Below are 27,969 nucleotides of genomic sequence, written 5' to 3'. Positions count from 1 at the left end.
CATTTATAAAATGCTATTACTATGCAGCTTCTAGTACGAATCACCTGACATCCAGCAGCACATAGAATCACACACAGGCAAAAACACAATCCTACACCCGGTCACCGAGGGACTCCTAGTCCACCCGAAAATATCTCGCAATGTCTCGCACATATTCACCTGCACCAAAGGGACACACAGGATCTCGTGTCAATCTGACGCTCAAACTGATTCCCTGCATCTGCCCTATCTGCCTGTCCCACTTTGTCCTGACCGGCCAACACCACTCAACAGCAGCCGCAGTCTTTGCCCCAAAGGCTAGAGCCAAGCGCGTCCCACGCCTGCGCAATGAGCACAGGCGAGCTCTCCCAGAAATCTCCGGGCGCGGCATTTGGAGCTAACTGGTTCTAGCAGCAGTGGGGTCCACGAAGCCCGCCGGGAGTTGGTGAACTAGGTCTCCTAGCGTCCTGGCCGTCAGCCACAGCCTGCCGGAGTTGGACTACATTTCCCAGAGTCACCGCGTCCCGAAGCGGCTTCATTTCCGTTTTTTTCGCGTGATTTGGGGACGTCGCATGGGGAGAGGGCTGCGTCCCTGGAGGAGTTTGGCCTGGCTCCCGCAGGGCGGGCGAACCCGAAACCGGGCAGGGACTCCGGGCACCAGATCCTGGGCCCTGAACTGCACCCTCTATCGAGGTATGTCCGGAACGCCAGGGCGGAAACGCTCCGAGGAAGCGTCGTGGTGTGTGTGTGTGTGTGTGTGTGTGTGTGTGTGTGTGTGTGTGTCAGGCAACCTGGTATTGGTTACCGTATCGGCGAATGGGCGTGTACTACTGTGGTTTTGTGTGTAAGCGTTTGTGTGAGTGTGAGTTGTTTGTGACTCTGAGGATGTGGTAGTTCTGCTTTGACTGTATTCCTGACCGCTTGCTTCCCTGAGTGGAAATGTGCTTATGTGACAGTATAATTGTGTGTGGACCGTTTGTTCAAGACTGCGGCTTGCGACAGTGTTGTTGTGACAGGCTGTTTGGAAGTGCTTGTGTTACTTTGAGGTTGTGTGTGTGTTACTGGGGTTTGCCTGTGACTTTGAGGTGTTATGATCGTGTTTCTGTAACACGATGTTTGTGATTGCCTGTTTCCTTGAACTGGTACGTGGTTGTGTTTTTCTGACTATCTGATTGAATGACTGTGAAAAGAGTAAAAGTGTTGTTGTGAAAGGTTATTTTGGGCTTTGTGTGTCCCCAGCAGGGTGCTTGTATGTGCTTGAGTGATGTGTATGTTCGGTGTAGGATTGGATTTTCAGACTAGATGGTCAAACAGTGAAGTGTTAACTTGGTGATTGTGACTGGCTGTGAGACTGTGGAAATGTGATCGTGTGTGACTCTGTAAGTCATTTGTATGTTTCATAGCCTGTGACCTTATGGAAGTTTATCTGGATACAGAGGTAAAATTGCATCTTGGTATTTCTGGATTCATTCTGGGGCTGAGTCTGCCTATGGATCAAGAATCCCATGTGGGTACCTCCTTGGTGATCCAGTAGCTAAGATGCCCTGCTTCGGATCCAGGGGGCCTGGGTTCCATCCCTGGTTTGGGAATTAGATCCCACATGCTGCAACTAAAGATCCTTCATGCTGCAACTAAGATCTGGAACAGCCAAATAAATAAATATTACAAAAAAAAAAAACCAAAGAATCCCATGTGGTCCTCTGAGGATCACTTCTTTCTCTTTTGATCACAGTGAGTCATTTCCCCTCTTTTCACACATTGGCTGTGGTGCTTCATTTTTCATATTTATCCTTAGTTTGCTGTGGAATTTAAGATGTAACTTCCCTACTGCTTGCTGGTGCCCTCTCACCTTATAACCTTCAGGGTTTTGAATGCAGAAAAGTGACAGGAAGGAATAAGTCAGAAATTTGAACTCCTGATTCAAGAATATTAGTTATTTCTAAAGCACAGATTCTTGAGATGAGAATTTTAGAACTGATGGCACCTTCAAGACAGGTCACTGGGAAATGTAATGGAATTCCAGGAGTGGAAATACTTCCAGAGAGTGTTCTAGAAGAGTCAGTGAGAGACTTGGGAAATTGTATACTCCACTGCAGCTTGTCTCCAACAGACAGCTTTGAATTCAGAAACAGATTCTAGCCCAAGATGGCTGTGATCTTGGCCCTTCTTTCTAATACAGAAAGTGCAGAACTGTTCTAGTTTCCTTCTGATTTTCCTCTGTATTAAATGAGGGGTAGATTAATGGGGTGGGGGTTCTAATTTAGAGTATACCTTCAGAAAGGGCCAGTATCTCATGGTTCTTTTTTTTTCCCCCTCTGAGAGTAGCACCCAGAGGAAGGAAGAATGACTGTTGTACAGTCAGAAGCAAGCTTCAAGGTGTGTATATGTTTCCTCTTTGTTTCATGAAATGATTTTGTTTTTTCAGGACGTAAGAATCTTTTCTTTTTGAAATGTCCCACCTAAGCCTTCTCAAATGATGGAGGGGCCAGGCAATTTTCTGTAGACTGGGAGCAAGGAATTTATGTGCAGTTAATTGTGATAGATGCTTCCTGCTGCTGCTGCTGCTGCGTGGCTTTAGTCGTGTCAGACTCTGTGCGACCCCCACAGACGGCAGCCCACCAGGCTCCCCCGTCCCTGAGATTCTCCAGGCAAGAACACTGGAGTGGGTTGCCATTTCCTTCTCCAATGCATGAAAGTGAAAAGTGAAAGTGAAGTCGCTCAGTCATGTCTAACTCTAGCGACCCCATGGACTGCAGCCCACCAGGCTCCTCTGTCCATGGGATTTTCCAGGCAAAGTACTAGAGTGGGTTGCCATTTCCTTCTCCAGTGCATGAAAGTGAAAAGTGAAAGTGAAGTCGCTCAGTCGTGTCCGACTGTAGCGACCCCATGGACTGCAGCCCACCAGGCTCCTCCGTCCATGGGATTTTCCAGGCAAGAGTACTGGAGTGGGGTGCCATTGCCTTCTCTGTAGATGCTTCCTGCTACTGCTAAGTCACTTCAGTCGTGCCCGACTCTGTGCGACCCCATAGACGGCAGCCCACCAGGCTTCCCCATCCCTGGGATTCTCCAGGCAAGAACACTGGAGTGGGTTGCCATTTCCTTCTCCAGTGCATGAAAGTGAAAAGTGAAAGTGAAGTCGCTCAGTCGTGTCTGACTCCTAGCGACCCCATGGACTGCAGCCTACCAGGCTCCTCCGTCCATGGGATTTTCCAGGCAAGAGTACTGGAGTGGGATGCCATTGCCTTCTCCCAGATGCTTCCTAGTAGTGGTTAAATTGAGGAAGAAGGACCTTGAGATCCATAAATTTCAAAAGGAAGAGCTCTGTTGTGTTATTTCTGACATAGCAGCATTCTGTTTTAACTTTTTTTTTTTTCAGAGATACACAAAAGTGTAATGAACTATCACATGCCCACCTTAAAAGTTATCACTTGGTAATCTTATTTCAGTTATTCTGCCTTCAGTTCATAATCCCTCCTAGTTTGCCTTTGGATTTCTTCTTTGTCGTTATGGGGTTATTTAGCAACACTTTATTTAGTTTTCAAACATTTTAAGGATCTTCCAGATGTTTTTCTGCTACTGATTTCTAATTTCATTCCATTATGTTCAGAGAATACACTTCATATGACTTGAATCGTTTTAAATTTATGAACATTTATTTTATGACCCAGAACGTGTGGGCTCTCCTATAAATGTTTGGTGTGCACTGAAAAGACTGTATTCTGCCACTGTTGGGTGGAATGTTCTGTGAATACTTGCTAAGACAGATGGATTGGTAGTGTTTAAATCTTCTGTGTGCTGTACTCAGTCGCTTCAGTTGTGTCCAACTCTTTGCAACCCTATGGACCTGAGCCTGCCAGGCTCCTCTGTCCATGGGATTCTCCAGGCAAGAATACTGGAGTGGGTTGCCATGCCCTCCTCCAGGGGATCTTCCCAACCCAGGGATCGAACCCACATCTCCTGTATTGCATTCTTTACTCCTGAGCCACCAAGAAAGCCCCCTTAAATCTTCTGTACTCTTATTGAGTGAGTTGGATTTACCTTTCTTTGTAATTTCTATCAGTTTGTTTCATTTATTTGGAGGCTGTATTATTAGTTACATAAATATTTCAGACTATATGTCCAGATGTTGAATTGACCCCTTTATCATTCTGAAATGGTTTCCTCTGGTAATATTCTTTGCTTGAACATTTAATTTATCTGATATTTAATATAGCCACTTCAGCTGTTTTTCATTAATGTTAGCATGGTATATCTTTTTCTGTGTTGTTACTGTTCAGGTGCTAAGTTGTGTCTGAGTCTTTGAGACCCCATGGACTGCAGCATGCTAGGCCTCCCTGTCCTTCACTATCTCCTGGAGTTTGCTCAGATTCATGTCCATTGAATCGGTGATGCTATCTAGCCATCTCGTCCTCTGCCGCCCGCTTCTCCTTTTGCCTTCAGTCTTTCCCAGCATTAGGGTCTTTTCCAGTGAGTCGGCTCTTCACATCAGGTGGCCAAAGTATTGGAGCTTCAGCGTCAGTCCTTCCAATGAATATTCATGGTTGATTTCCTTAGGATTGACTATTTGATCTCCTTACAGTCCAAGGGACTCTCAAGAGTCTTCTCCAGCACAGTTCCCCAAAGGCATCAGTTCTTTGGCACTCAGCTTTCTTTAAGGTCCAGTCTTTTTCTATACTTTTAACCTATTTGTGTTCTGATAAAGTACGTTTCTTGTAGGCAGCAGTTCGTTGGATCTTGTGTTTTTATCCAGTTTAACAATATCCGTTTTTTAATTGGAGTGTTTTTACTATTTGTATTTAGTGTGGTTAATGGTACAGTTGGGGTCAAATCTATCATCTTGCCATTTATATTTGTTTTATCTGTTCTTTCTTTTTCCATTTTTTTCTGCTTCCTTTTGGATTGAGAGGAAGAGTTTCAAAATAACAAGGCCAACATTTTTGCTAATCTTATAAATACAGAAAACAGCCCAGACTTCATGTAGTTCAATAGGACATAACCCACTAAAGGATCTGTAATCAAATTCTATGTTTTTAAAGTCACCTATAATAACCTTTCTTATAGGTAAACCATCAACTTGAGAGACACAGGCTCCTTTGTTTCACCTTGCTTTCTACTTTTAGGGATTGTCTTCCCACCACTTTGATTTAATTTTGTTTTAAAATCACATAAAATATTTACATATTTCTAAAATCAAAACTATAGAACAAGGTGAATTTAGAGAAGTCTAGCATCCATTCCTGTCCCTTTCACCTTGTCTCTTCCCTCTGTAGATAACTCCCTGTACTTGCCTTTATTCTTCTACTTTTCTTTCAAGTGATATATATGTATGAGTGCATGTGTTTGTATGTATCTGAAGTAGTGAATAACATTTGGTTGTTTTCCTTTATATGATGTTAGCAGCCATTGATAATCTTTCCTTTAGAATCCATTATTTTATCAGAAGTTACAGAATATTATTTAATTCTATAATTTCTTCTGCATTTATTAGCTGGGATACTTCTACAAAGGGAACCATCCTCTCATCAGTGTCTTAGTTACTCTGAAGTATAGCTTATGCAAAAAAAGTAGAATAGGGAATTCCCTGGTGGTCCCGTGCTAGCACTCGGTGATCTCACTGCCCAGGCCCAGGGTTAGTCCCTGGTGGGAGAACTAAAATATGGCAAAAAAAAAAAAATAGGATGAGAGCTTAATTTTACATCTCATTATTTTTCAGTGTCTTTCAAAATTTATCCTATGTTTTTCTTTTAAATTACCATTAAGAACTTGTTGATTCAAATATGTTTGGTATGTTCAGTCTGTAGCAGTTATTCTTATTAAAACTTAAATTATCTTTTACCAGTGGGATCTTCTTTACTACTTTACTACTTCTGACTTGGCTCTTTTTGAATTCCTTATGATGGCTTTTGGAGTCTTCGGTAGATTCCAAACTTTCTGGTGTGACAGGATGTTCTAAGCCCATATTTTCCTGTGTTAAATATGAAATCAGCCACTTCTATATGGAGCTGTGGTTCCTTTTAGTGGTAAACTGTTTTAAAAAGCCACAATTAAAAAAAAAAAAAAAGCCACAATTAGGGTGATAGTTTTCATTGCTACTGGTTGTTATTGCTTGTAGGTGTTTTTTTTTTTTTTTGCTTGTAGGTTTTTATAGAGCTGGTTACATATGTATTTTTTAGGAGAAAAATGGATCCTGAGTTTATACTGATATTTCCAATGAATTTAAAGGTTATAGTTTTTCTTAATTTTTACATTTGTATCTCTTTTTGTACTCTGGAAATCTTTATTCTTAATAACATTAAGATAACTACATATTTGCTTTATTTTCATTGATATTTGTGTACCTGATGTTATTATTTCAGAATGTAAATATTTTAGAATAAGAATGCCAATATAATTAATAACAGTATAGCTGCTGAAAAACAGTTTATATTTATTTTGTCTGTAGGTTATATTGCACTAGGAATCTAATGTCAAATGTATATATTTTAAAGTTCCTTGAAATAAACACTTCCTTTCTGTGTTTACCCTGCTAGTATTATGAACAGATAAGTTTGTTTCAATTTGCTTTTGGTTCTTAGGGATTTTTTTTCCAGTTTGATTTAATTTTGTCTTATATGAAACACAGTTCCAAAGTCAAATGGAGTCTATTTGATATTACCTTACAATTTTTTGTGTGTCTGTGTTAATGAGAGATATTGAACTATAATTTTTTTCTTGTAATATTTTTGTCAAGTTTGGTATTATGGGTTTTTTGCCTCAAAATGTAAAAAAGAATGTTTACTCTTTTTCCTACTTTCTGAAAAAGTTTATGCAAGAATAGTACTATATCAGCCTTAAATGTTGGTAGAATTTACTGGTGAAGTCATCTGGGTCCTCTCTGTGGACAGGGTGTTTTGTTTTTTACTGAAAATTCAATTTCTCTAATATCTGTGGGGCAGTTTCTTTTTTGTTTCTTCTTCTGTGACTTTTAATATTTTGTCTTTTAAGGTATTTGTCCATATCATTCATGTTGTCAAGTTTATTGGCATAGAGTTGTGTCATCCTTTTAATGCCTATGAAGTCTGTAGTGTATTCTCCATATTGGTAATTTCTTTTTCTCCATAGACTTGCTAGAAGCTTATCAATTGTATTAATCTTTTGAAAGAACACATTTTTTACTTTGTTGATTCCCTGTCAATCCATTTTGGATTTTAATGGATCCATTTTGAATCCATTGTGGATTTTGTGTTTATTTCTTTATTTCTTTTCCTCTTACTTTGAGCTTCATTTGTTCTTTGGCCAGCTCCTGAATGTGGGAACCTAAAGCACTGATGGGATCTCTCTCTTTTTACCTATCATTTAAAGCTATAAATTTTCCTTTAAATACTGGTTTTGCTACAGCCCACAAAATTTGGTAATTTGCAGCTTGTGGAATCTTAATTCCCTGACCTGAGATTGAATCCATGCCCCCTGCAAGAGAACTGTGGAGTCCTAACCACTGGACTTCCAGGGAAGTTCCAATAAGTTGTGTTTTCATAGTCATTCAGTTCAATCTATTTTCTAATCTCCTGTGATTTCTTCTTATGGGTTATTTAGAAGTATGTTTAATTTGCAGATATTTGAAGTTTCTACTAAAACTCTTATTGTTATTTCTAATTTAATTGTGTGTGAACCAAGACCAGAAAATATACTCTGAATGACTCACACTTAAAATATTTTTAGTACTTTGGTTGTGGTTATCCTAAGGGAGTTGCAGTCCAGGATTCAGGCCCCCTCGCCAGTCATGCTCTTAATGCACATCTGCCTCTCTAACCCAAGTGCCTCCATTATAATCTCTCTCGTCTCCATTATAATCTCTCTCTCTTTTTAAAGAGTACATTTATTTACCTATTTGGTTGCTGCTGTGCACAGGTTTTCTCTAGTTTCAGAGAGCTGTAGTTGTGGCGCTGTGCTTAGTTGCTCTGTGGCATGTGGGAATCTTCCCAGACCAGGGATTGAACCTTTGTCCTGTGCACGGGCGGGCAGATTTTTATCCACTGTACCACCAGGAAAGTCCTTCAATACCTCTTTATCAGGTACCTCTGCCAAGAGTTCCTTATCATGGATAGGGAGGCAAACCTTGATACTTTGTCTCCACTGTGACTTGGTACTCAATACTCTTCTGCTCCTAGCCCTTCCTCTATCTCCCTCTCCATGAAATGGGAGGGGCCTCTTTTTTTGGTACTCCTTTGACAGTGAGATGATTCCACGCATCTGTATTTATCCTTCTGACCCTCTTTACGTGCTGTTTCGTGGGGGGAAATGGATCAGTAGGGGAGTCAGCACTTTCTCTTGGCTAGCCTCTTGCTTATACTAGCTGATTAGTAAGTGATTAAAGATTAAGGGCTTGACTGGTACTTTATTTTGGCTGTTGTCTTCATCAGCTTTTCTAACAACTGGCAGCTCAGCTCACTCTAGCACATCTCAGCTTTTGACAGTTGAGTGTGATGTTCTTGACAGTTGGGTATGATAGCAATTATATCATAGTGCTTGATAGTTTTGAATAAATCCTCTATATTGTTACTAATTTTAAAAAATTTTTGTTGTATCAGTTACTGAGAGAAAGATGTTAAAATTTCCAAATCTGATTGTGGATTTGTCTATTTCTTTTAGTTCTGTCAAGTTTTGCTTTCAGTATTTGATATTTTTTTGTTAAGTCTCTACACATTTAGGATGGCTATGTTTTCTTGATAAATTTATCATTTATTTCCAGTATTACTCTTTGTCTTGAAATCTATTTTGCCTTATATTAATATGAGTATACAAGCTTTCTTTTTTTTTTAAATTTTATTTTATTTTTAAACTTTACAGTATTGTATTAGTATTGCCAAATATCGAAATGAATCTGCCACAGGTATACCTGTGTTCCCCATCCTGAACCCTCCTCCCTCCTCCCTCCCCATACCCTCCCTCTGGGTCGTCCCAGTGCACCAGCCCCAAGCATCCTTATACTTAGCGTTTGTATGATATATATTTCTCCATTTAACTTTTAACCTATCTGTGTCTTTGTATTTAAAGTGTGTTTCTTATAGACAGCATATAGTTGGAATTTGCTTTTTGTCTTGTTTTGATATTGTCCTTTTATTGAAATAATTGGATTATTTACCTTTAAGGTAAGTAAAATTTAGTTTAAACCTGCCATGAATGGGAGCATCCACATAGGTCTTTTAAGAAAAACTTGGCACTGTTTGGAGTTTAATTAGTTCACTTAAATTTGTATCTTTAGCTCTGTGATGCATTTTTAATTGTGATTTTCATTTCACCTGAATTCTCTTTTATTGTTATGATGGGCATAGTTACCTATTGCAGCTGGAAGAAGTGGAGTTTCTAATTATTTGTTGAGCACCTGTATCAGTGATTCTCTGTAGAGGCAGTGACTTTCTGCAGGGATGTTTTAGAAATATAACTGGGTGCTTGTCAATGTTAAGATAACTGAACTGAGGTTGAAGGCTTCTGGCTTTTGAAAGACTGAAGCAAACCATGAATCTAGATCATAGGTGTGACAGCTTTTCTGTATAGGGCTAGACGGTACATATTTTAGGCTTAATGGGCCATATGGTCTCTTGCAGCTCTCAGCTCTGCCATTATAGTGTGGAAACCACCAAAGACAGTATATAAATGAATGAGTATAGAGTATAGATGTATTTCAGTAAAGCTTTATTTTAAAAGATAGTTGGTGGGCAATAGTTTGTCCAACTTCTGATCTAGATGACCTGCAGTACACAACAAAAAAATTGTTCAGTGACCCGCAAAATGAGGACCACAGCTGCAGGCGGGGTGGAATGTGTTTTTTATTATTTGGGTCTAGAATCTCTCACATACTTTTCAAATTGTTCAACTTTTCTCTTTTACTATTAATTGCATAGTTTTACTGTTAGCTAAATCTTCCAGGAATGCTATCATGGTTTGATAAAAGATTGTACTTTGTTTTATTCAGAAATTTACTGAGTTTTTAAAAACCATTTTAAAAAGTTACAGCACTGGTGGCAACGCTGCTTGTGATATTTGAGTTGCCAGTTAGCTCATACTTGTAGAAGTCTCTGTTTGTAGTTAATGCATTTCCTTGATTCTACAGACACAGACACACGGACACACACACATATGGCCTTTATTTTAAAATGTCAACTGTAAGTGATGTCAACGACATGTTTTCTGTGGTTGTAAGCATAAGTATTTAACTGTTTGTGCCTTCTGTGTTGTTGTGTATGATCATTAACATATTAAAATGTAACAGGTGGGCATTCTCTCTTCTTTTTGGTATGAATGAGTGAAGTCGCTCGCTCATGTCCAAGTCTTTGTGACCCCATGGACTATAACCTACCAGGCTCCTCTGTCCATGGGATTTTCCAGGCAAGAGTACTGGAGTGGGTTGCCATTTCCTGTACTGTATATAAATGTGTCTTATTGCCTACAAGTTTCATTTTAGAAACAGAGAAGTTGTAAATATTTTCTTTTGTATATTGAGAGAGCATTGAGTTTGACCAGGGTAACAGCCATCACCTACCTGTTTCACCCCTGCTTAGTGTGTATTTTGTGGATAGTAGAAAGAGACAGGAAGAGGTAAACAACAAAGATAACTCTGACTTATCCATATGGAGCTTTGTACAAAGCATGGGCTCATGGTTTTGTTTTTCCCTCCCCAGCACTACCTTTTCCAGACTGTGCTTCTCTAAAATAGGAATCTAGAAGATGATCAATCATGTCTCACAGCTCTAAAAACCATGGCTCAGGTAAACCAGTACCCTCTTTAAATAATCACTTTTTTACAGAGTATGTGCATGTTTGTATTGCTTATTCTGAAAACTTCCTTCCTGACTCACCGCACTCAGAAATGTGCTTTCTGGTTTGTTCCATTGTTATAAGTGATAGTGTTTTCCCTAAGTATGCCTTTCTAGTCTAGTTTATACTCACATGCTTAGGCAAAAATCCAATGAGCATCTTTGACTGGGAGCACTGATATAACAAAAGCAGAGACACAGAGATGTTTACACACCACAAAGGAGAAAACTTTGAAATTCTCTTTAGACCTAAGTTTCCTGGTTAGACAAGGTAGGATTTGCTGTTTACTGGGCTTAGTGTCCGTACATAGCAAGACCTCATGCTTTGTGAGCTTTTAAGATTATCAGCATAATTAGGGATTGAATACAGAGGGATCAGGGATCTACCCTGGGAATCCTTGATTGACCAGTACCAATAACATGGGTCATTTTGAGATTCAGCATGTTGGGCTAATCTTGAATGTGTAAGTTTAGATTATCCATGCCACCTTTCTGTTGCTTGGAATAAGGAAAAAGGTGAGTTTTTTAAGTGATGAATAGCAACAAGAAAGATCATTATTCATATGATGATGCTATTGAGAATTATAAACTCCCAAAAGTAAGAAATGCTTACAAGGTTTTTATATAACCTAAAGTATTTAATGATGCACACTTACTAAGTTAGATATAGTCATTATATGGAGCTATTGTATAGCCTATTTTAAGTATTTATTAAATTGTTGGTAATAGGAAAATGCTTATGATGTAATGTTCTTTTTTTTGATGTAATGTTCTGATATTAATATAATGAACCTGAGGTTTCAGTAAATTCTTTCATTTTATACAAATCTTATAGAGATTTTATAAGATTTTACAGAAATATTTACCAAATGTTTTTCTTTCTTAAATGGAGAAGAAAGAGAAACTCGCATTTATTGAGCATGTATGGTATATAAGATACATATTATACAGGGTACTTTGTGTGCTATTTCTTTTAATTGGGATGTTGCATTTACTTTATGAATTTCCAGATTTATGTGTATAATGAGATATTCTATATGCAGCAACATAGATGGATAATCTATCTACAGCAACAAGCATAAAAAGAAACTTGAGAAGCACCAATTTGTTTAGTGTCTCATCCATGTAAAAGACTGCCCAGCCAAATTGTTCTGTTCCCTTCTTTGTAGAGAGCTCTCTCCATCATCTCCCCTTCCATTGAAAAAGTATTTTCTTTATTTTCACAACTACTATTATGTTTCTGTTTCAGAGATCAGTGATGTTCAGGGATGTTGCCATTGACTTCTCTCAGGAAGAGTGGGATTGCCTGGACTCAGCTCAAAGAGATTTGTATAGAGATGTGATGTTGGAGAACTATAGTAACTTAGTGTCACTAGGTAAGAACATCTACCCCTAGTATTTCAGGATCTATCTTTGGAATGGCTGTTTTCGTTTCCATTATTTCAAGGTTGTTTTTAAGTAATTAACTGCGTTTTGTATTATTCTCAAAGGAATAGTTTTAAATTGCTAGAAGTAGAATGGATAGTTTCATTCAGTTCAGTTCAGTCGCTCAGTTGTGTCCGACACTTTGCGACCCCATGGACTGCAGCATGCCAGGCCTCCCTGCCCATCACCAACTCCTGGAGTTTACTCAAACTCATGTCCATCATGTCAGTGATGCCATCCAACCATCTCATCTTCTGTCGTCCTCTTCTCCTCCTGCTTTCAATCATTCCCAGCATCAGGGTCTTTTCCAGTGAGTCAGCTCTTCGCATCAGGTGGCCAAAGTATTGTAGATTCAGCTACAGCATCAGTCCTTCCAATGAATATTCAGGACTGATTTCCTTTAGGATGGTCTGGTTGGATCTACTTGCAGTCCAAGGGACTCTCAAGAGTCTTCTCCAACACCACAGTTCAAAAGCATCAATTCTTCGGCCCTCAGCTCTCTTTATCGTCCAACTCTCACATCCATACATGACGACTAGAAAAACCATTGCCTTGACTAGACAGACCTTTGTTGGCAAAGTAATGTCTCTTCTTTTTAATATGGTGTCTAGGTTGGTCATAACTTTTCTTCCAAGGACCATGAGTCTTTTAATTTCATGGCTGCAGTCACCATCAGCAGTGATTTTTGGAGCCCCCAAAAATAAAGTCAGCCACTGTTTCCACTGTTTCCCCATCTAATTGCCATGAAGTGATGGGGCTGGATGCCATGATCTTCGTTTTCTGAATATTGAGCTTTAAGCCAACTTTTTCACTCTCCTCTTTCATGTTTATCAAGAGGCTCTTTACTTCTTCTTCGCTTTCTACCATAAGGGTGGTGTTATCTGCATATCTGAGGTTATTGATATTTCTCCCAGCAATCTTGATTCCAGCTTGTGCTTCAACGAGCCCAGCGTTTCTCGTGATGTACTCTGCATATAAGTTAAATAAGCAGGGTGACAATATACATCCTTGACGGACTCCTTTTCCTATTTGGAACCAGTCTGTTGTTCCATGTCCAGTTCTAACTGTTGCGTCCTGACCTGCATACAGATTTCTCAAGAGGCAGGTCAGGTGGTCTTTCATCTCTTTCAGAATTTCCCACAGTTTGTGGTGATCTACACAGTGAAAGGCTTTGGCATAGTCAGTAAAGCAGAAGTAGATGTTTTTCTGGAACTCTCTTGCTTTTTTGATGATCCAGCAGATGTTGGCAATTTGATCTCTGGTTCCTCTGCCTTTTCTAAATCCATCTTGAACATCTGGAAGTTCATTGTTCACGTATTGTTGAAGCCTGGCTTGGAGAATTTTGAGCATTACTTTACTAGCATGTGAGATGAGTGCAGTTGTGCGGTAGCTTGAGCATTCTTTGGCATTGCCTTTCTTTGGGATTGGAATGAAAACTGACCTTTTCCAGTCCTGTAGCCACTGCTCAGTTTTCCAAATTTGCTGACATATTGAGTGCAGCACTTTCACAGCATCATCTTTTAGGATTTTAAATAGCTCAACTGGAATTCCATCACCTTCACTAGCTTTGTTTGTAGTGATGCTTTCTAAGGCCCACTTGACTTCACATTCCAGAATGTCTGGCTGTAGGTGAGTGATCACACCATCGTGATTATCTGGATCATGAAGATCTTTTTTGTATAGTTCTTCTGTGTATTCTTGCCACCTCTTCTTAATATCTTCTGCTTCTGTTAGGTCCATACCATTTCTGTCCTTTATCGAACCCATCTTTGCATGAATTATTCCCTTGGTATCTAATTTTCTTGAAGAGATCTCTAGTCTTTCCCTTCTATTGTTTTCCTCTATTTCTTTGCACTGATTACTGAGAAAGGCTTTCTTATCTCTCCTTGCTATTCTTTGGAACTCTGCATTCAAGTGAGTTGGAACTCTGCAGTCAAGTGTGTATATCTTTCCTTTTCTCCTTTGCTTTTTGCTTCTCTCTTCACAGCTATTTGTAAGGCCTCCTCAAACGGCCATTTTGCTTTTTTGGATTTCTTTTTCTTGGGGATGGTCTTGATCGCTGTCTCCTGTACAATGTCATGAACCTCCATCTATAGTTCATTGGGTACATTTATCTCCTCTATCCTTTAAATATAATTGCTTATCTTCCTTCTGTCTTCCTTCCTTCTTCCTTGATGATCAGGGGAGAGAAATGAATTCTGGGACACTTAAAGTATTGCCAGAAAAAGCAAGCTATGATTCATTGTTAGAATTTAGATCTACCAAAGCAACTCTAAATATTTTTTAAATAGGTACAGAAATGTATGGTTTTTCTGACAACAGAAGAGCTTATAATTAATATAGTGAGACAGAGGATCAATGTATTTTACTAACTATTCAAGCAAACACAGTTCATTACAAAAAAAATTCTCTTATTTGTGTTCTGTAGTTGAATATCATATTTTAAGAACTGCGTATTTTACAAAGAATGAATATGCTAGAACTGCCTTTTATTGGAAATTAGCTCAGGAAGAACCTGTGATTGTCGAAGAAAGTCGATTTTTTTTCCTATAGCAAAATAAGGAACAGAGCCTATATCAATGAGAACTTTAATAAGTGATTTTCCTACCTAAATAATGACTTTAGTCCTTGGACTCTTCAAGTCACTAGCATATAATTGTCTCTTGCCTCTTCCCTCCCCTTCTCCCACCCCATAACAACCCTTTTATATAAATTTGAGGGTCAGTTACTTTCCAGACTTTTCTGTATTTAGATTTATTGTCTCCATTTCAAAAACTATGTTTGTTTATTCAAAATATATTTATTTATTGGGAAGACTGTTCTCTGCCAATGATTGTAGTAGGCACTGGAGAAATAATGATCTAAACAAGGATCCTATTCTGCTGAAACTTACATTCTTGTGGGAGAAATACAAAAAAATAAGGAAACAAAAATATGTGTGTATGTGTGTGCATGTATGTGTACATATATTTATTTAATAAATATAGCAATTGCAGGTAGCAATAAAGAGTATGAATAAAGATAAAGTAGAATAGGCAAATAACTAAATGGCAAATGGAGGGGTGCATTATTTTAGGTAGATTTTGGAAAAACCTCTCTAAGAAAGTAATACTTGAAGAAAGACTTTACCTGAATAAGGGCGTGAGTCAGGGGGAACAGTATTCCAAGTAGATGGAGTAAATAGTAAGTATAAAGGGCTTGGGGCAGGCATTAACTTTGTAGGAAAAATAGGAAAACATTTTATCTAAAGAAAAGTGAATGACAGAGTAATAAGAAATATAGTTAAAGAATAGAAAAAAAAGAGTTGACATTTTATTCTCTAAGGTGATGCCCTCTGAATCCTGGCCGAAGCAAATGCATATTGTCTCTGAAGCAAAGTAAGAGGGCTTTAAAATTCTCACAAATTAAGATCAACAAAAGATGAGCTCACAAATATCATCAAACTCACAAGGAAACAGGTCACAGGTGAGTGATAGATAATCTAAGGAAACAACAGATTATGTGGCAAATGATTTCACATATTGGAATTTTTAAATGTAAGTATAAACTAGTGGTGAAATATTCAAAGAAATAAACTGAATCACAAAAATGACAAGCAATAAAAGGTTTTTATAAAGGAACAGATTTGGAGGAGAACCAAATTGAATATTTCTAAAGGTTCTGTTTAGTTCTTTTAAAAAATATTAATAATCATTCTAAGATTGATAATTTGACTGCATGGAAATTATTCTCTTTATAAAAAGACATAAAAAATAAGCCTTGAATTTGGTGAAGATACTTGCAATGCATATTCAGAAGGATTAAATTAGTATGTGGAATATAAAAATCTTCTATAGATGGTTAAGAAAAAGGTAAAAGACATTTATAGACAGTTCAAGGAAAAGGGAATGCAAATAGCCAATAATCATGAAAAACTTTAACGTCATTAGCAGTCCAGAAATGCAAATTAAAACCAGTGAGATAATTGTTTCACACACACTAGATTGGCAGAAATTAAGAAGTATGACAGTATCAAGCGTTTACAACTATTTAAGGCAGAAGTATTATATACTTCATTATTCACAATAGCAAAAAAATGGAAATGACCCAAATGTCTGTCAGCTGAATGGATGAATAAAACTGATATATCCTTATAATGGACTATTAGTCAGCAATTAAAAAAGAATGAAGTTGTGATACATACAACATGGATGAACCTTGAAAATATGCTAAATGAAAGAAGCCAGACACAAAGACTATTTATATGATTCCCTTTAAATGAAATGTCCACAATAGACAAATCCATGGAGAAAGAAAGTGTATTAGTGGTTGCCCAGCCCTGGGGTGGGGGCTGGGAGGTGAGGGTGGATAGAAAAGTGAAAATGGGGGAGTTGAAAATGGCTGCTAATTGATATGGGGTTTCTTATTGAAGTGATAAAAATGTTATAAAATTTGATTGTGATGATTGTTGCACACACAACTCTGTGAATATAGTAAAAACTGTTGAGTTGCATGTATGCTAAATGAATGAACTGTAGGTATATGAATTATACATGAGTAGATCTGTTTCTTTTAAGAGTTCTATACCTTACTGACATTGGTATCAATTGGCATAACCACTTTGGAAAAATATTTAGAAATTATTTCCAAACTTATATACACTTTGGAAATAGCAGGGTTCCTTTTAAAATTTCAGGTCCAAAGCCACACCCCAGACCAATTAAATCAATGAGTACAGGACACTGATATTATTTTTTTTGAAGGTTCCTTAGGTTCAAATAAATGTTCTGACATGTTTGGTGGCTACTGTAATATGATATTATCTGAGAATTTATATTTTAAATTTAACTGTTATTGTCAATATGAATATGTTTGGATTTATTTCTCTCCTGTTTTAATGCTTTAGGTTTACTCTTTTTTTTCTTTTTTTTTGAGTGTGTGGCATGCAAGGTCTTAGTTTTCCAGCAGGGATTAAACCTGTGCCTTCTACAGTGAGAGCACAGAGTTTTAACCACTGAACTACCAGGGAATTCCCTTGGCTTACTCTCTTGATCTTCTTTGATTCCTTTTAAAGTCTTTCCTTAATTGGGATGGGTAGAGTTATTTTTTTTAGGTCCATTTCCTCCCTTGTTTAGTTTGGAAGACATATACCATTTATATGCTCTTACTGGTTATCTTTAATTTTTTTATCACATGCACTTTATTCATTTTAATGCAGTGCAGTTTTGTAATTTTCAGTAATTGTAATATTTGAAAAATTTTACATTTTAATGGAAGTTAAATATTTTACTAGATATTAACTGTTTTAATTAATAGTAAAACATAGTTATTCTTTCCACATATAATATTTGGTTTGAATACTGCTTTGCAGAGGTCTTGTGATAAACTATATGCCTCACTCTCATACCTAGGATTTCAGGGGCAACAATTAAAAACCACAGATATAAAGGATTGTTCAGTTCAGTTCAGTTGCTCAGTTGTGTCCGACTCTTTGCGACCCCATGAACCACAGCATGCCAGGCCTCCCTGTCCATCACCAATTCCTGGAGTTTACCAAAACTCATGTCCATCAAGTCGGTGATGCTATGCAACCATCTCATCCTCTGTCGTTCCCTTCTCCTTACACCTTCAATCTTTCCCAGCATCAGGGTCTTTTCAAATGAGTCAGCTCTTCACATGAGGTGGCCAAAATATTGGAGTTTCAGCTTCAACATCAGTCCTTCCAATGAACACCCAGGACTGATTTCCTTTAGGATGGACTGGTTGGATCTGCTTGCAGTCCAAGGGACTCTCAAGAGTCTTCTCCAACACCACAGTTCAAACCATCAGTTCTTCGGCGCTCAGCTTTCTTTACGTCCAACTCTCACATCCATACATGACCACTGGAAAAACCATAGCCTTGACTAAACAGACCTTTGTTGACAAAGTAATGTCTCTGCTTTTTAATATGCTGTCTAGGTTGGTCATAACTTTCCTTCCAAGAAGTAAGTGTCTTTTAATTTCACGAGTGCAGTCACCATCAGCAGTGATTTTGGAGCCAAAAAAAATAAAGTCAGCCACTGTTTCCCCATGTGATTGCCATGAAGTGATGGGACCAGATGCCATGATCTTCGTTTTCTGAATGTTGAGCTTTAAGCCAACTTTTTCACTCTCCTCTTTCATGTTCATCAAGAGGGTCTTTACTTCTTCTTCACTTTCTGCCATAAGGGTGGTATCATCTGCATATCTGAGGTTATTCATATTTCTCCCAGCAATCTTGATTCCAGCTTGTGCTTCAACTAGCCCAGCATTTCTCGTGATGTACTCTGCATATAAGTTAAATAAGCAGGGTGACAATATACATCCTTGACGTACTCCTTTTCCTATTTGGAACCAGTCTGTTGTTCCATGTCCAGTTCTAACTGATGCGTCCTGACCTGCATACAGATTTCTCAAGAGGCAGATCAGGTGGTCTGGTATTTCCATCTCTTTCAGAATTTTCCACAGTTTGTGGTGATCCACACAGTCAAAGGCTTTGGCAAAGTTAGTAAAGCAGAAATAGATGTTTTTCTGGAACTCTTGCTTTTTTGATGATCCAACAAATGTTGGCAATTTGATCTCTGGTTCCTCTGCCTTTTCTAAATCCATCTTGAACATCTGGAAGTTAACTGTTCACATATTGTTGAAGCCTGGCTTGGAGAATTTTGAGTATTACTTTACTAGCATGTGAAATGAGTGCAATTGTGCGGTAGCTGGAGCATTCTTTGGCATTGCCTTTCTTTGGGATTGGAATGAAAACTGACCTTTTCCAGTCCTGGGGCCACTGCTGAGTTTTCCAAATTTGCTAGCATATGGAGTGCAGCACTTTAAAAGCATCATCTTTTAGGATTTTAAATAGCTCAACTGGAATTCCATCACCTCCACTGGCTTTGTTTGTAGTGATACTTCCTAAGGCCCACTTGACTTCACATTCCAGGATGTGTGGCTCTAAGTGAGTGATCACACCATCGTGATTATCTGGGTCATGAAGATCTTTTTTGTATAGTTCTTCTGTATATTCTTGCCACCTCTTCTTAATATCTTCTGCTTCTGTTAGGTCCATACCATTTCTGTCCTTTATTGAGCCCATCTTTGCATGAAATGTTCCCTTGGTATCTCTAATTTTCTTGAAGAGATCTCTAGTCTTTCCCATTCTGTTGTTTTCCTCTATTTTTTGCATTGATCGCTGAGGATGGCTTTCTTATCTCTCCTTTCTATTCTTTGGAACTCTGCATTCAAATGGATACATCTTTCCTTTTCTCCTTTGCTTTTCACTTCTCTTCTTTTCACAGCTATTTGTAAGGCCTCCCCAGACAGCCATTTTGCTTTTTTGCATTTCTTTTTCTTGAGGATGGTCTTGATCCCTGTCTCCTGTATAATGTCACGAACCTCTGTCCATAGTTCATCAGGCACTCTTGTCTATCAGATCTAGTTCCTTAAATCTATTTCTCACTTCTACTGTATAATCATAAGGGATTTGATTTAGGTCATACCTGAATGGTAGTGGTTTTCCCCAGTTTCTTCAATTTCAGTCTGAATTTGGCAATAAGGAGTTCATGATGTGAGCCACAGTCAGCTCCTAGTCTTGTTTTTGCTGACTGTATAGAGCTTCTCCATCTTTGGCTGCAAAGAATATAGTCAGTCTGATTTCGGTGTTGACCATCTGGTGATGTCCATGTGTAGAGTCTTCTCTTGTGTTGTTGGAAGAGGGTGTTTGCTATCTACCTTGAAATGAATTGGTGGCTGCTGTGGCAGTGAGTAGAGATTTATAAAAAGATGTGAAATTGACATGTCTATGTCAAATACACATTTCATTTTCACAAAATTCTTATCAGGATTGTACCAGCAGTGTGTGACTGTACTCTTTTTCTACACTTTGATGAACATTGGATAATCATTACATTAAAATATGTGTCAATTTGTAGATAAAAATTTGAATGACATGAGTTTAAATATTTTAGGAGTATTTCTGTCTATTTTGGTCATTTAATCATTACTATTATTGTTTGTGTCACTTAAAAAACACATCCTTAAGAAAGGTGACAATATCTCCCTTCTCCCAGGACAATAAAGAATGTTAGAATACTTTCATTTTGATTAATCTTTCCAATCTGATATGTTATTTTTGACTAATATTTTAATTGTTTCCTTTAACCCCCCACAGTGGGCATTAATTTTGTTTTATAGTGGTAGTATTTGGTTGTAGATTTATTTGCATGATTATCTTTTTATTTGCACACTGTTCCGCTTCCATCATACCTTCCTACTGGGATTGAAATACATTAGGCAAGACCAATTATTAGTAAATACTCTTCATTTTATATTTTTTGCTTCACCTTTATTTTTACCTGATGATTTAAGTGGGTATAGAATTCTATGCTGACAATTATTTTTTTCTCAGTGCTCTGAAGATATTATTCCACTGTCTTCTGGCTTCTGTTGTTGCTCTTGAGAAGTCTGCCATCTGTCTCATTGTTGTTCCTTTTGTAAGTAATCTGTATTTTCTCTCTGTTTTAAGATATTTTCTTAAGATCTTAATATAATTGATTATATTGTTTTCTTTATTTCTAGAACTTTGTTATTTTCCCTCTCCTTTAGATGTTTTCATTTCTTCTATATTTCCTCTCATTTTGATTTTATATTTTCATATATTTCAAGCATTTATATTACATGTATCATTCAGTAATTACAGTTCCTGGGAAACCAGTCTAATTCTTCAGTTTCTTGCAAGCATGGGGGCTCTTGTGTAATGATAAATTATCCATAGCACTTTTTCTTCATTTGATAGAGATTCTAGGGCAAGATAAAAATGTCCCTTGTCATTTTCCTTTGAGGTCAGATGGATCTTTTTCCTTTCTCTTTTTCCTTTCCTTTCTCTGTAGGCCTTGGACAGTTCTGATTTTGTGAAGAGAAGCAGTGCCAATCCTTGACCTTTTTGTCTCTTGGTTTTTTTCTATACCGTTAAGATACAGACATTTAGGCAAGTGAAGTCAGCAAATGTCCCAAGGGTAGCTGTGACTTCAGAGCATGCTAACCTCTGGCTTCTGATGATCTCTTCATTTTGCCCCCTTTGGATCTGCTTTACTTTTTTTTTTTTTCTTTTTTGAGGACTTCCCTGGTGGCTCAGACGGTAAAGCGTCTGTCTACAATGCGGGAGACCTGGGTTTGATCCCTGGGTCGGGAAGATCCCCTGGAGAAGGAAATGGCAATCCACTCCAGTACTATTGCCTGGAAAATCCCATGGACAGAGGAGCCTGGTAGGCTACAGTCCATGGGGTCGCAAAGAGTTGGACACGACTGAGTGACTTCACTTTCACTTTACTTTTTTTTAACTGTGGAATACTTGTAAAAGGAATACTTGTAATACTTTGTCATATATTACCTAGCATTTCTTGGTGTTTTGGGGAAATCTGACCACTGTTCATCTACTTGCAGTATTGAATCCTTCTACCTTTGAACATACTATATCTACTTTTCTTTTTATGTCCTCTATAAAGTTTCATTGCCTTTTTAAAAGATCTTACACATTTTTTGGTAAGTAATTTCCTTAGTACTTCATAAATTTTGTTCATATTATAAATAGGAATATTTTGTTCTGTGAAAAAATTCATAGATATAAATACACATACATAGAGTTAAATATTCATCTCTGTAAATTGATAATAACCTTACAGAAGTATCTAATAGTTTTTCAGTGGATCATTTTGGATTTCTAGGTTGATAATTTGCTCTCCACATATAATGTATGATCCTTTTATTTTCTATGTGTACCATTAAAAGAAAACTAATCAGTAGAAGGAGCTGAGTATTTGAGTATATCACATTTTGAAAACAGTTAGTTTTGTTTTTCAAACTAATTGGGGGTGCTTCTAATGTTTAATTTAAAAATTTTCTATTAAATATGTTTATGTAGGTTTCTGGTTAATACCCTTAATTAGGTTAAGGAAGAGCCATTTGGTCTTAGAATCTTAAAATACATTTTCTGATGTTGAGCTATTTCTGTGTTTGTAGGATAAACCTTATTTGATAATGATGTATTAGTCCTTAAATACACAGCTAGATTCTCTGTTGCTAATATTTTACTTTTAAAAATTTACCTATGTTTGTTTGTGAAATTGGATTGGTTTTCCTGAGCTTTCTTTGTCCAGTTTTGTTACCTGAGTTCATTTAATTTTGTAAAATGACTTGGATGGATTTCTATATTTTTATATGTTCAAGAACAGTTATATATGATCTTGCCAATAATACTGTCAGTCATCAGTATCTATTGCCTTTTAGGAGCATAGACATTGAACTCAAATTTTAAATTCTAATGTGGTTATTGATATATATTCAGATTTTCTATCTTCATGGGTCATTTAAAAAATTATTTTCATCCATTTCAGCATTTTTTAATTTACTGTTTAGTTATATATAGTTTTTTTTGTCATAAACACTTTTTAATTCCTTTGGATTTGGGGGATTTAAGGTCTTTTCTTTTCCAGTGTTTTGGCTTTGTGCCCAATCTGATTTTTTTCCTACATGTCAAAGTTCTGTATCATGTATTGGTGTTTGCAAATAATTAACTTGTAGTTTTGCTAGCCATTTCTATTCTTTCTGCATTCTAGTTTACTTGTTTATTGATTTTTAGATAGCTAATTGTTTTATTTCTCTCTCTCCTTCTTGAGTTGAACCTTAATTCTCTTGTTTTTAGTTATTTCTTATTTTCTAATAAATGGAGTTAAGGCTATAAGTTTTCTGTGGTACATTAGCTGAATCTCATGGGATTTCCCACAAGGTTGCTCTTGGTATTTAGTTTTAAATTGTGGGTTTTACTTTTCTGTCATTTTCCTTTTATGATAATCATTATATGGAAGTATCTTAATTACATTATATATTTTTTGCATGCTTTTGTAATTTCTAATTTTGTTGTAATGTGTTAACATGTCATCAGTTTTACCCATCTACCCATCTTATGTTCCAGTCTTCTCTGTCTTTATTTCTTGTCTGTTTATATTAGGTCCTAAAAGGGGGTAAGATACTGTTTCCTTCTACTTACACAACACTTTTGATCCTAGATGTGTGGATTTTCCCATACCAAACAATTCTCTAGTTCTTGGTGGACGCCAACTGGGTATTCTAAAGTTTAACTCAGTTCTGACACTGACTCCCCAGAGTAGTACAGACACCACAAGTTAAGGACTCAGTCCAATAAGATTGACCACCACTTCAGATGACAATTCCAAGTTCCAAGTTGTCACAGGTACTTCTGACTGACTGGCTGTAAATCAGGGTTTCTCAGTGGCTATAAATCTCAGGTTCAATAATTTGCTAGAATGGTTCACAGATCTTAGAGAAACATTGACACTTAACAGTTTATTATAAAGGATACAACTCAGGAGCAGCTAAATGAAAGAAATGCGTAGTTTTTACTGTTTATGCTGGAATCAGCCTATCAATAATCAATACTGTGGCCAGACCAGCCCTTGTAGTTCTTATGATGATTGCAAGTATGTATCAGTAGTATGTATCAGGAAAACTTTAAGAAAATAGAAGTTTATTTACTTACAGGACCTGGAAATTACACAGCACATCTGAGGCCATACAGTGAGGTTATTAGGGAAGGGAGAATGCAGGAGAGAGAAAGAGAGCCAGCACACAGGCCTGTGTGAGCCTGGGGTTCTGCTTTAACTGGGATTGAGGATTTCACAGGCCCACTCATTAGTGAATTTAAAACGTGGAATTGGGAGTCTAAAGCGTGGGAAGATAAAAAACAAGTGGCCCAGTTTATTGAAATCAACTAAGGTCTCTAAAACAAAGGAGCTCACTGTGGGGATGCAGCCTGCCTCAGCCTGCCTCTACCTAGTTGTGTGGCTGGCAGCGTGTTTATTGGTGCAGACATGCTTGAAATGAATGCTTTGACAATCAAAGTTTAACTCATACTCTTGCATTACAGAAAAGAAAAAGAAAAAAAAAAAAACACACCAACTGTAAGGCTTATACCATAGGAAGGTATGGAGAAGAGTTGCAGAGCTTCCATACCCTCTCCAGGTATACCACTCTTTTAACACTTCAGTGTATTCACTGACTCAGAAGCTCTCTGAATCCCTTCTGTTAGGACTTTTCATGAAGGTTTCATTACATAGGCATGACTGATGAACTCACTGGTCATTTGTAATTAATTCATCTTCCAGGGGATCTTCCTGACCCAGGGATGGAGCCCACATCTCCTGCATTGGCAGGTGGGTTCTTTACCACTGGGCCATTAGGGAAGTTCCAGCAACACATTACTGTGGCATGAAATCAGTTTAGTGGTTTTTGACTCTGTGTGTGAGAGAAGATGGAGTGGAGAGGAAAAAGATGACTAAAATGGTGTAGTATAGAATAAAATAGAAAACAAAATAGGCATTGTTTTATAAAACCAAATATATATCAGGTTCTGATGTGAAAGGTAAGTAGTACACAATGTTTGGAAAACACTGAGGTTATTTCCTATGGATATTATTTCCATGTATATTTTTTCATATACAGTCTTTTCTACTATGGAAGTTCTTTTGAAATGACAACAGAAATTTTCCTCTTACCTTTCAGACTTGCCCTCAAGGGGGGCAAACAAGCTCTTATCTCCAAAAAAAGACATTTATGAAACAGGATTATCCCAATGGGAAATGAGTGCCAGACTTGAAAACTGTGATCTTGAGAACTCTAGTTCCAGAGATTATTTGGAAGTCAAAGGCACATTGGAAAAGCAACAAGAAAATCAGGCATATTTCAGTCCAGGAATGATCATATATGACAACATGTCTATTTTCAACCAGCATGCTTATTTATCTCAACATCCCAGGTGTCATTCTACTGAGAAACCCTATAAATGTAAGGAATGTGGGAAGGCCTTTAGACGAGCCTCACACCTAACTCAACATCAGAGTATTCATACTGGTGAAAAACCCTATGAATGTAAGCAATGTGGGAAGGCCTTTAGTCGTGATTCACAGCTCAGTCTTCATCAGAGACTTCATACTGGTGAGAAACCCTATGCATGCAAGGAATGTGGGAAGGCCTTTACTCAGAGCTCCCAACTTATTTTACATCATAGAATTCATACTGGTGAAAAACCATATAAATGCGAAGAATGTGGGAAAGCCTTTATTCGAAGCTCACAACTCACCCGACATCAAAAAGTCCATACTGGGGAGAAACCTTATGAATGTAAAGAATGTGGGAAGGCCTTTACTCAGAACTCACAACTTACCCTGCACCAGAGACTTCATACTGGTGAGAAGCTCTATGAATGTAAAGAATGTAGGAAGGTCTTTACACAACTCTCACAACTTATTCTTCATAAGAGAATTCATACTGGTGAAAAACCCTATGAATGTAAGGAATGTGGCAAAGCTTTTATTTGTGGCTCACAGCTTTCTCAACATCAGAAAATACATAATGGGGAAAAGCCATATGAATGTCAGGAGTGTGGAAAGGCCTTTATTCGTGGCTCATTACTTATGCAACATCAGAGGATTCATACTGGTGAAAAACCCTATAAATGTGAAGAATGTGGGAAGGCCTTTATCCGTGGCTCACAACTTACTCAACACCAGAGAATTCATACCAATGAGAAGCCCTATGAATGTAAGGAATGTGGAAAGACCTTTAGTCATGGCTCACAACTTACTCAACATCAGAGAATTCATACTGGTGAGAAACCCTATCAGTGTAAGGAATGTGGAAAGGCCTTTAATCGTGGCTCCCTCCTTACCCGACATCAAAGGATTCACACTGGTGAAAAACCCTATGAGTGTAAGGAATGTGGAAAGACCTTTAGTCGTGGCTCAGAACTTACTCAGCATGAGAGAATTCACACTGGTGAGAAACCCTATGAGTGTAAGGAATGTGGGAAGTCTTTTATTCGTGGCTCACAGCTTACACAACATCAGAGAATTCATACTGGTGAGAAGCCCTATGAATGTAAAGAATGTAGAATGGCCTTTACGCAGAGTTCACATCTTTCTCAGCATCAGAGACTTCATACTGGTGAGAAACCCTATGTATGTAATGAATGTGGGAAGGCCTTTGCTCGTGGCTTACTACTTATACAGCACCAGAGAATTCATACAGGTGAGAAACCGTATCAGTGCAAGGAATGTGGGAAGGCCTTCATTCGTGGTTCACAACTTACTCAACATCAACGAATTCACACTGGAGAAAAACCCTATGGATGCAAGGAATGTGGGAAGGCCTTTAGTCATGGTTCTCAACTTACTCTACATCAGAGAATCCATACTGGTGAGAAACCCTATGAATGCAAAGAGTGTAGAAAAGCCTTTACTCAAAGCTCACATCTTTCTCGACATCAGAGAGTTCATACTGGTGAGAAACCATATCAGTGTCGGGAATGTGGGAAGGCCTTTACTCGTGGTTCACAACTAACTCAACATCAAAGAATTCATATCAGTGAGAAATCTTTTGCATATAAGGAATGTGGGATAGACTTCAGTCATGACTCACAAGTTTATATATGAATTACCTGATGCTTGTAATTAATATAGAGAGCCTTCTCTGGTCATTAATTCATTATTATCAAAGAATTCTTAAAATGTGAACATGTAAACACATGTGCTTCATAAAGTTCAGAATCAGTGAATTTGTATGGGGGAAAGATAATGCTAATGTAATCCATGTAGAAAAACCTGTCATTACTGGAAACCTACTCAAATTTAACAAATTATAATAGACAATAATTCTGTTCATGTAAATATAGGAAGACTTTTAGCCATAGACATATGTCTTTTTCAAAATTATCTGACTCTTTCAGTTGCTTTCCTTTGTGATGTTTAACATGATAATTAACTGCTGCTTTGGTTTACTCAGTTATCAGATAGACCTAAGAAGAATACCTTCCTTATAAGATTCTCAGAAGTATTATATAAGTTATTAAATGTAAGGTTCTTAGACCAGTGCCTTCAACATAGCATTTTACAAATATTAGCTATCATTATTACTCGTGTTATTTTAGAGAATTTGCACGAGAAGACATTTATGAGTATAATGAATATTGAGAAATCTTTCATTAGCCCTGAACCTTGATTATTTGAGAGGAAGGCACTGTATGCTGTAATGAATATGAGAATGCTTTCATTCACACCTTGTCCCATATGCTGTAAGAGGAAATTCATAATGAGAAAAAGAACCCTGTAGATTTAATCAGTGAATCGTTGAAGAGATTTGAATTGTAACAAAGTCCAAAAGCTCTTATTTTCTGCCATCTCTGACCACTAGGTACGAGTGTTACTTTGAAAGGAAAAAAAAAAATGGATAGCCAAAATAAATCTTTCTATGAAGAAATTTTTAAGAATTTGAATGCACAGCTTTTGAGTTAAACTAAAAAAACTGATATTATAGGCTATTTTGCAATTAAAAATGATGTGAATCTGTATCAGAGACTATTTCCCTACCCCAAATTCATTCTTTTTTCTTCAGTAATAGAATTCTTGGCTGAAAAACTTTCTCAGCCTCCCTTGAAGATCTATAAGCTGGAAGAAGTGTTTGTATGAATAGAACATTTAAGAAATAATTTCCTTTTTTGCACTTTTTTGTTTCACTGCCTACAATGTGGATATTTAAATCTGCAGCTCTGGCAATTCTGTAGGAACTTTGAGAATGGTATCTGAGTATTAAGGATGATGGAACAGGATTACAGAACATGTCTCCACTTACGTTGATTTTATGGAACAGCCATACCATTTTGGGTCTGCCTGCCTTCTGTATTTCTTTATATAAAATTAAACTTGTTTGTTGA

At 37.5% G+C, this 27,969-nt stretch overlaps 1 protein-coding gene across 6 annotated transcripts; it reads left to right on the top strand.

Annotated features, from left to right (window-relative positions):
* The first annotated feature begins 92 nt into the window (after window positions 1-92).
* ZNF420 (zinc finger protein 420) lies at window positions 93-27,969 on the top strand. Of its 6 annotated transcripts, XM_061385947.1 has the most exons (5): window positions 583-672; window positions 2,305-2,355; window positions 10,638-10,724; window positions 12,022-12,148; window positions 24,765-27,969. In XM_061385947.1, the coding sequence occupies exons 3-5, from the start codon at window positions 10,716-10,718 to the stop codon at window positions 26,690-26,692; spliced, it is 2,064 nt and encodes a 687-aa protein (XP_061241931.1). In that variant the 5' UTR covers window positions 583-672; window positions 2,305-2,355; window positions 10,638-10,715; the 3' UTR covers window positions 26,693-27,969. The 6 variants fall into 6 exon arrangements, with proteins under 6 accessions (XP_061241933.1, XP_061241931.1, XP_061241932.1 ...); XM_061385948.1 differs by lacking the exon at window positions 2,305-2,355 and having other exon boundaries at window positions 585-672; XM_061385952.1 differs by lacking the exons at window positions 583-672; window positions 2,305-2,355; window positions 10,638-10,724; window positions 12,022-12,148 and adding exons at window positions 15,536-15,662; window positions 20,596-20,680.

Source organism: Bos javanicus, chromosome 18, assembly GCF_032452875.1.
Source record: "Bos javanicus breed banteng chromosome 18, ARS-OSU_banteng_1.0, whole genome shotgun sequence".
In the NCBI taxonomy this organism is placed as follows: Eukaryota; Metazoa; Chordata; class Mammalia; order Artiodactyla; family Bovidae; genus Bos; species Bos javanicus.
Note: the sequence above shows the minus strand (reverse complement) of the source record. Positions and strands in the feature narration are given on the sequence as shown.

Excerpts from the sequence above, each read along its gene's own strand:
- ZNF420 (XM_061385947.1), top strand. Across the intron at positions 12,149-24,764 it reads TAGTAACTTAGTGTCACTAG|ACTTGCCCTCAAGGGGGGCA; the intron begins GTAAGAACATCT and ends CTTACCTTTCAG.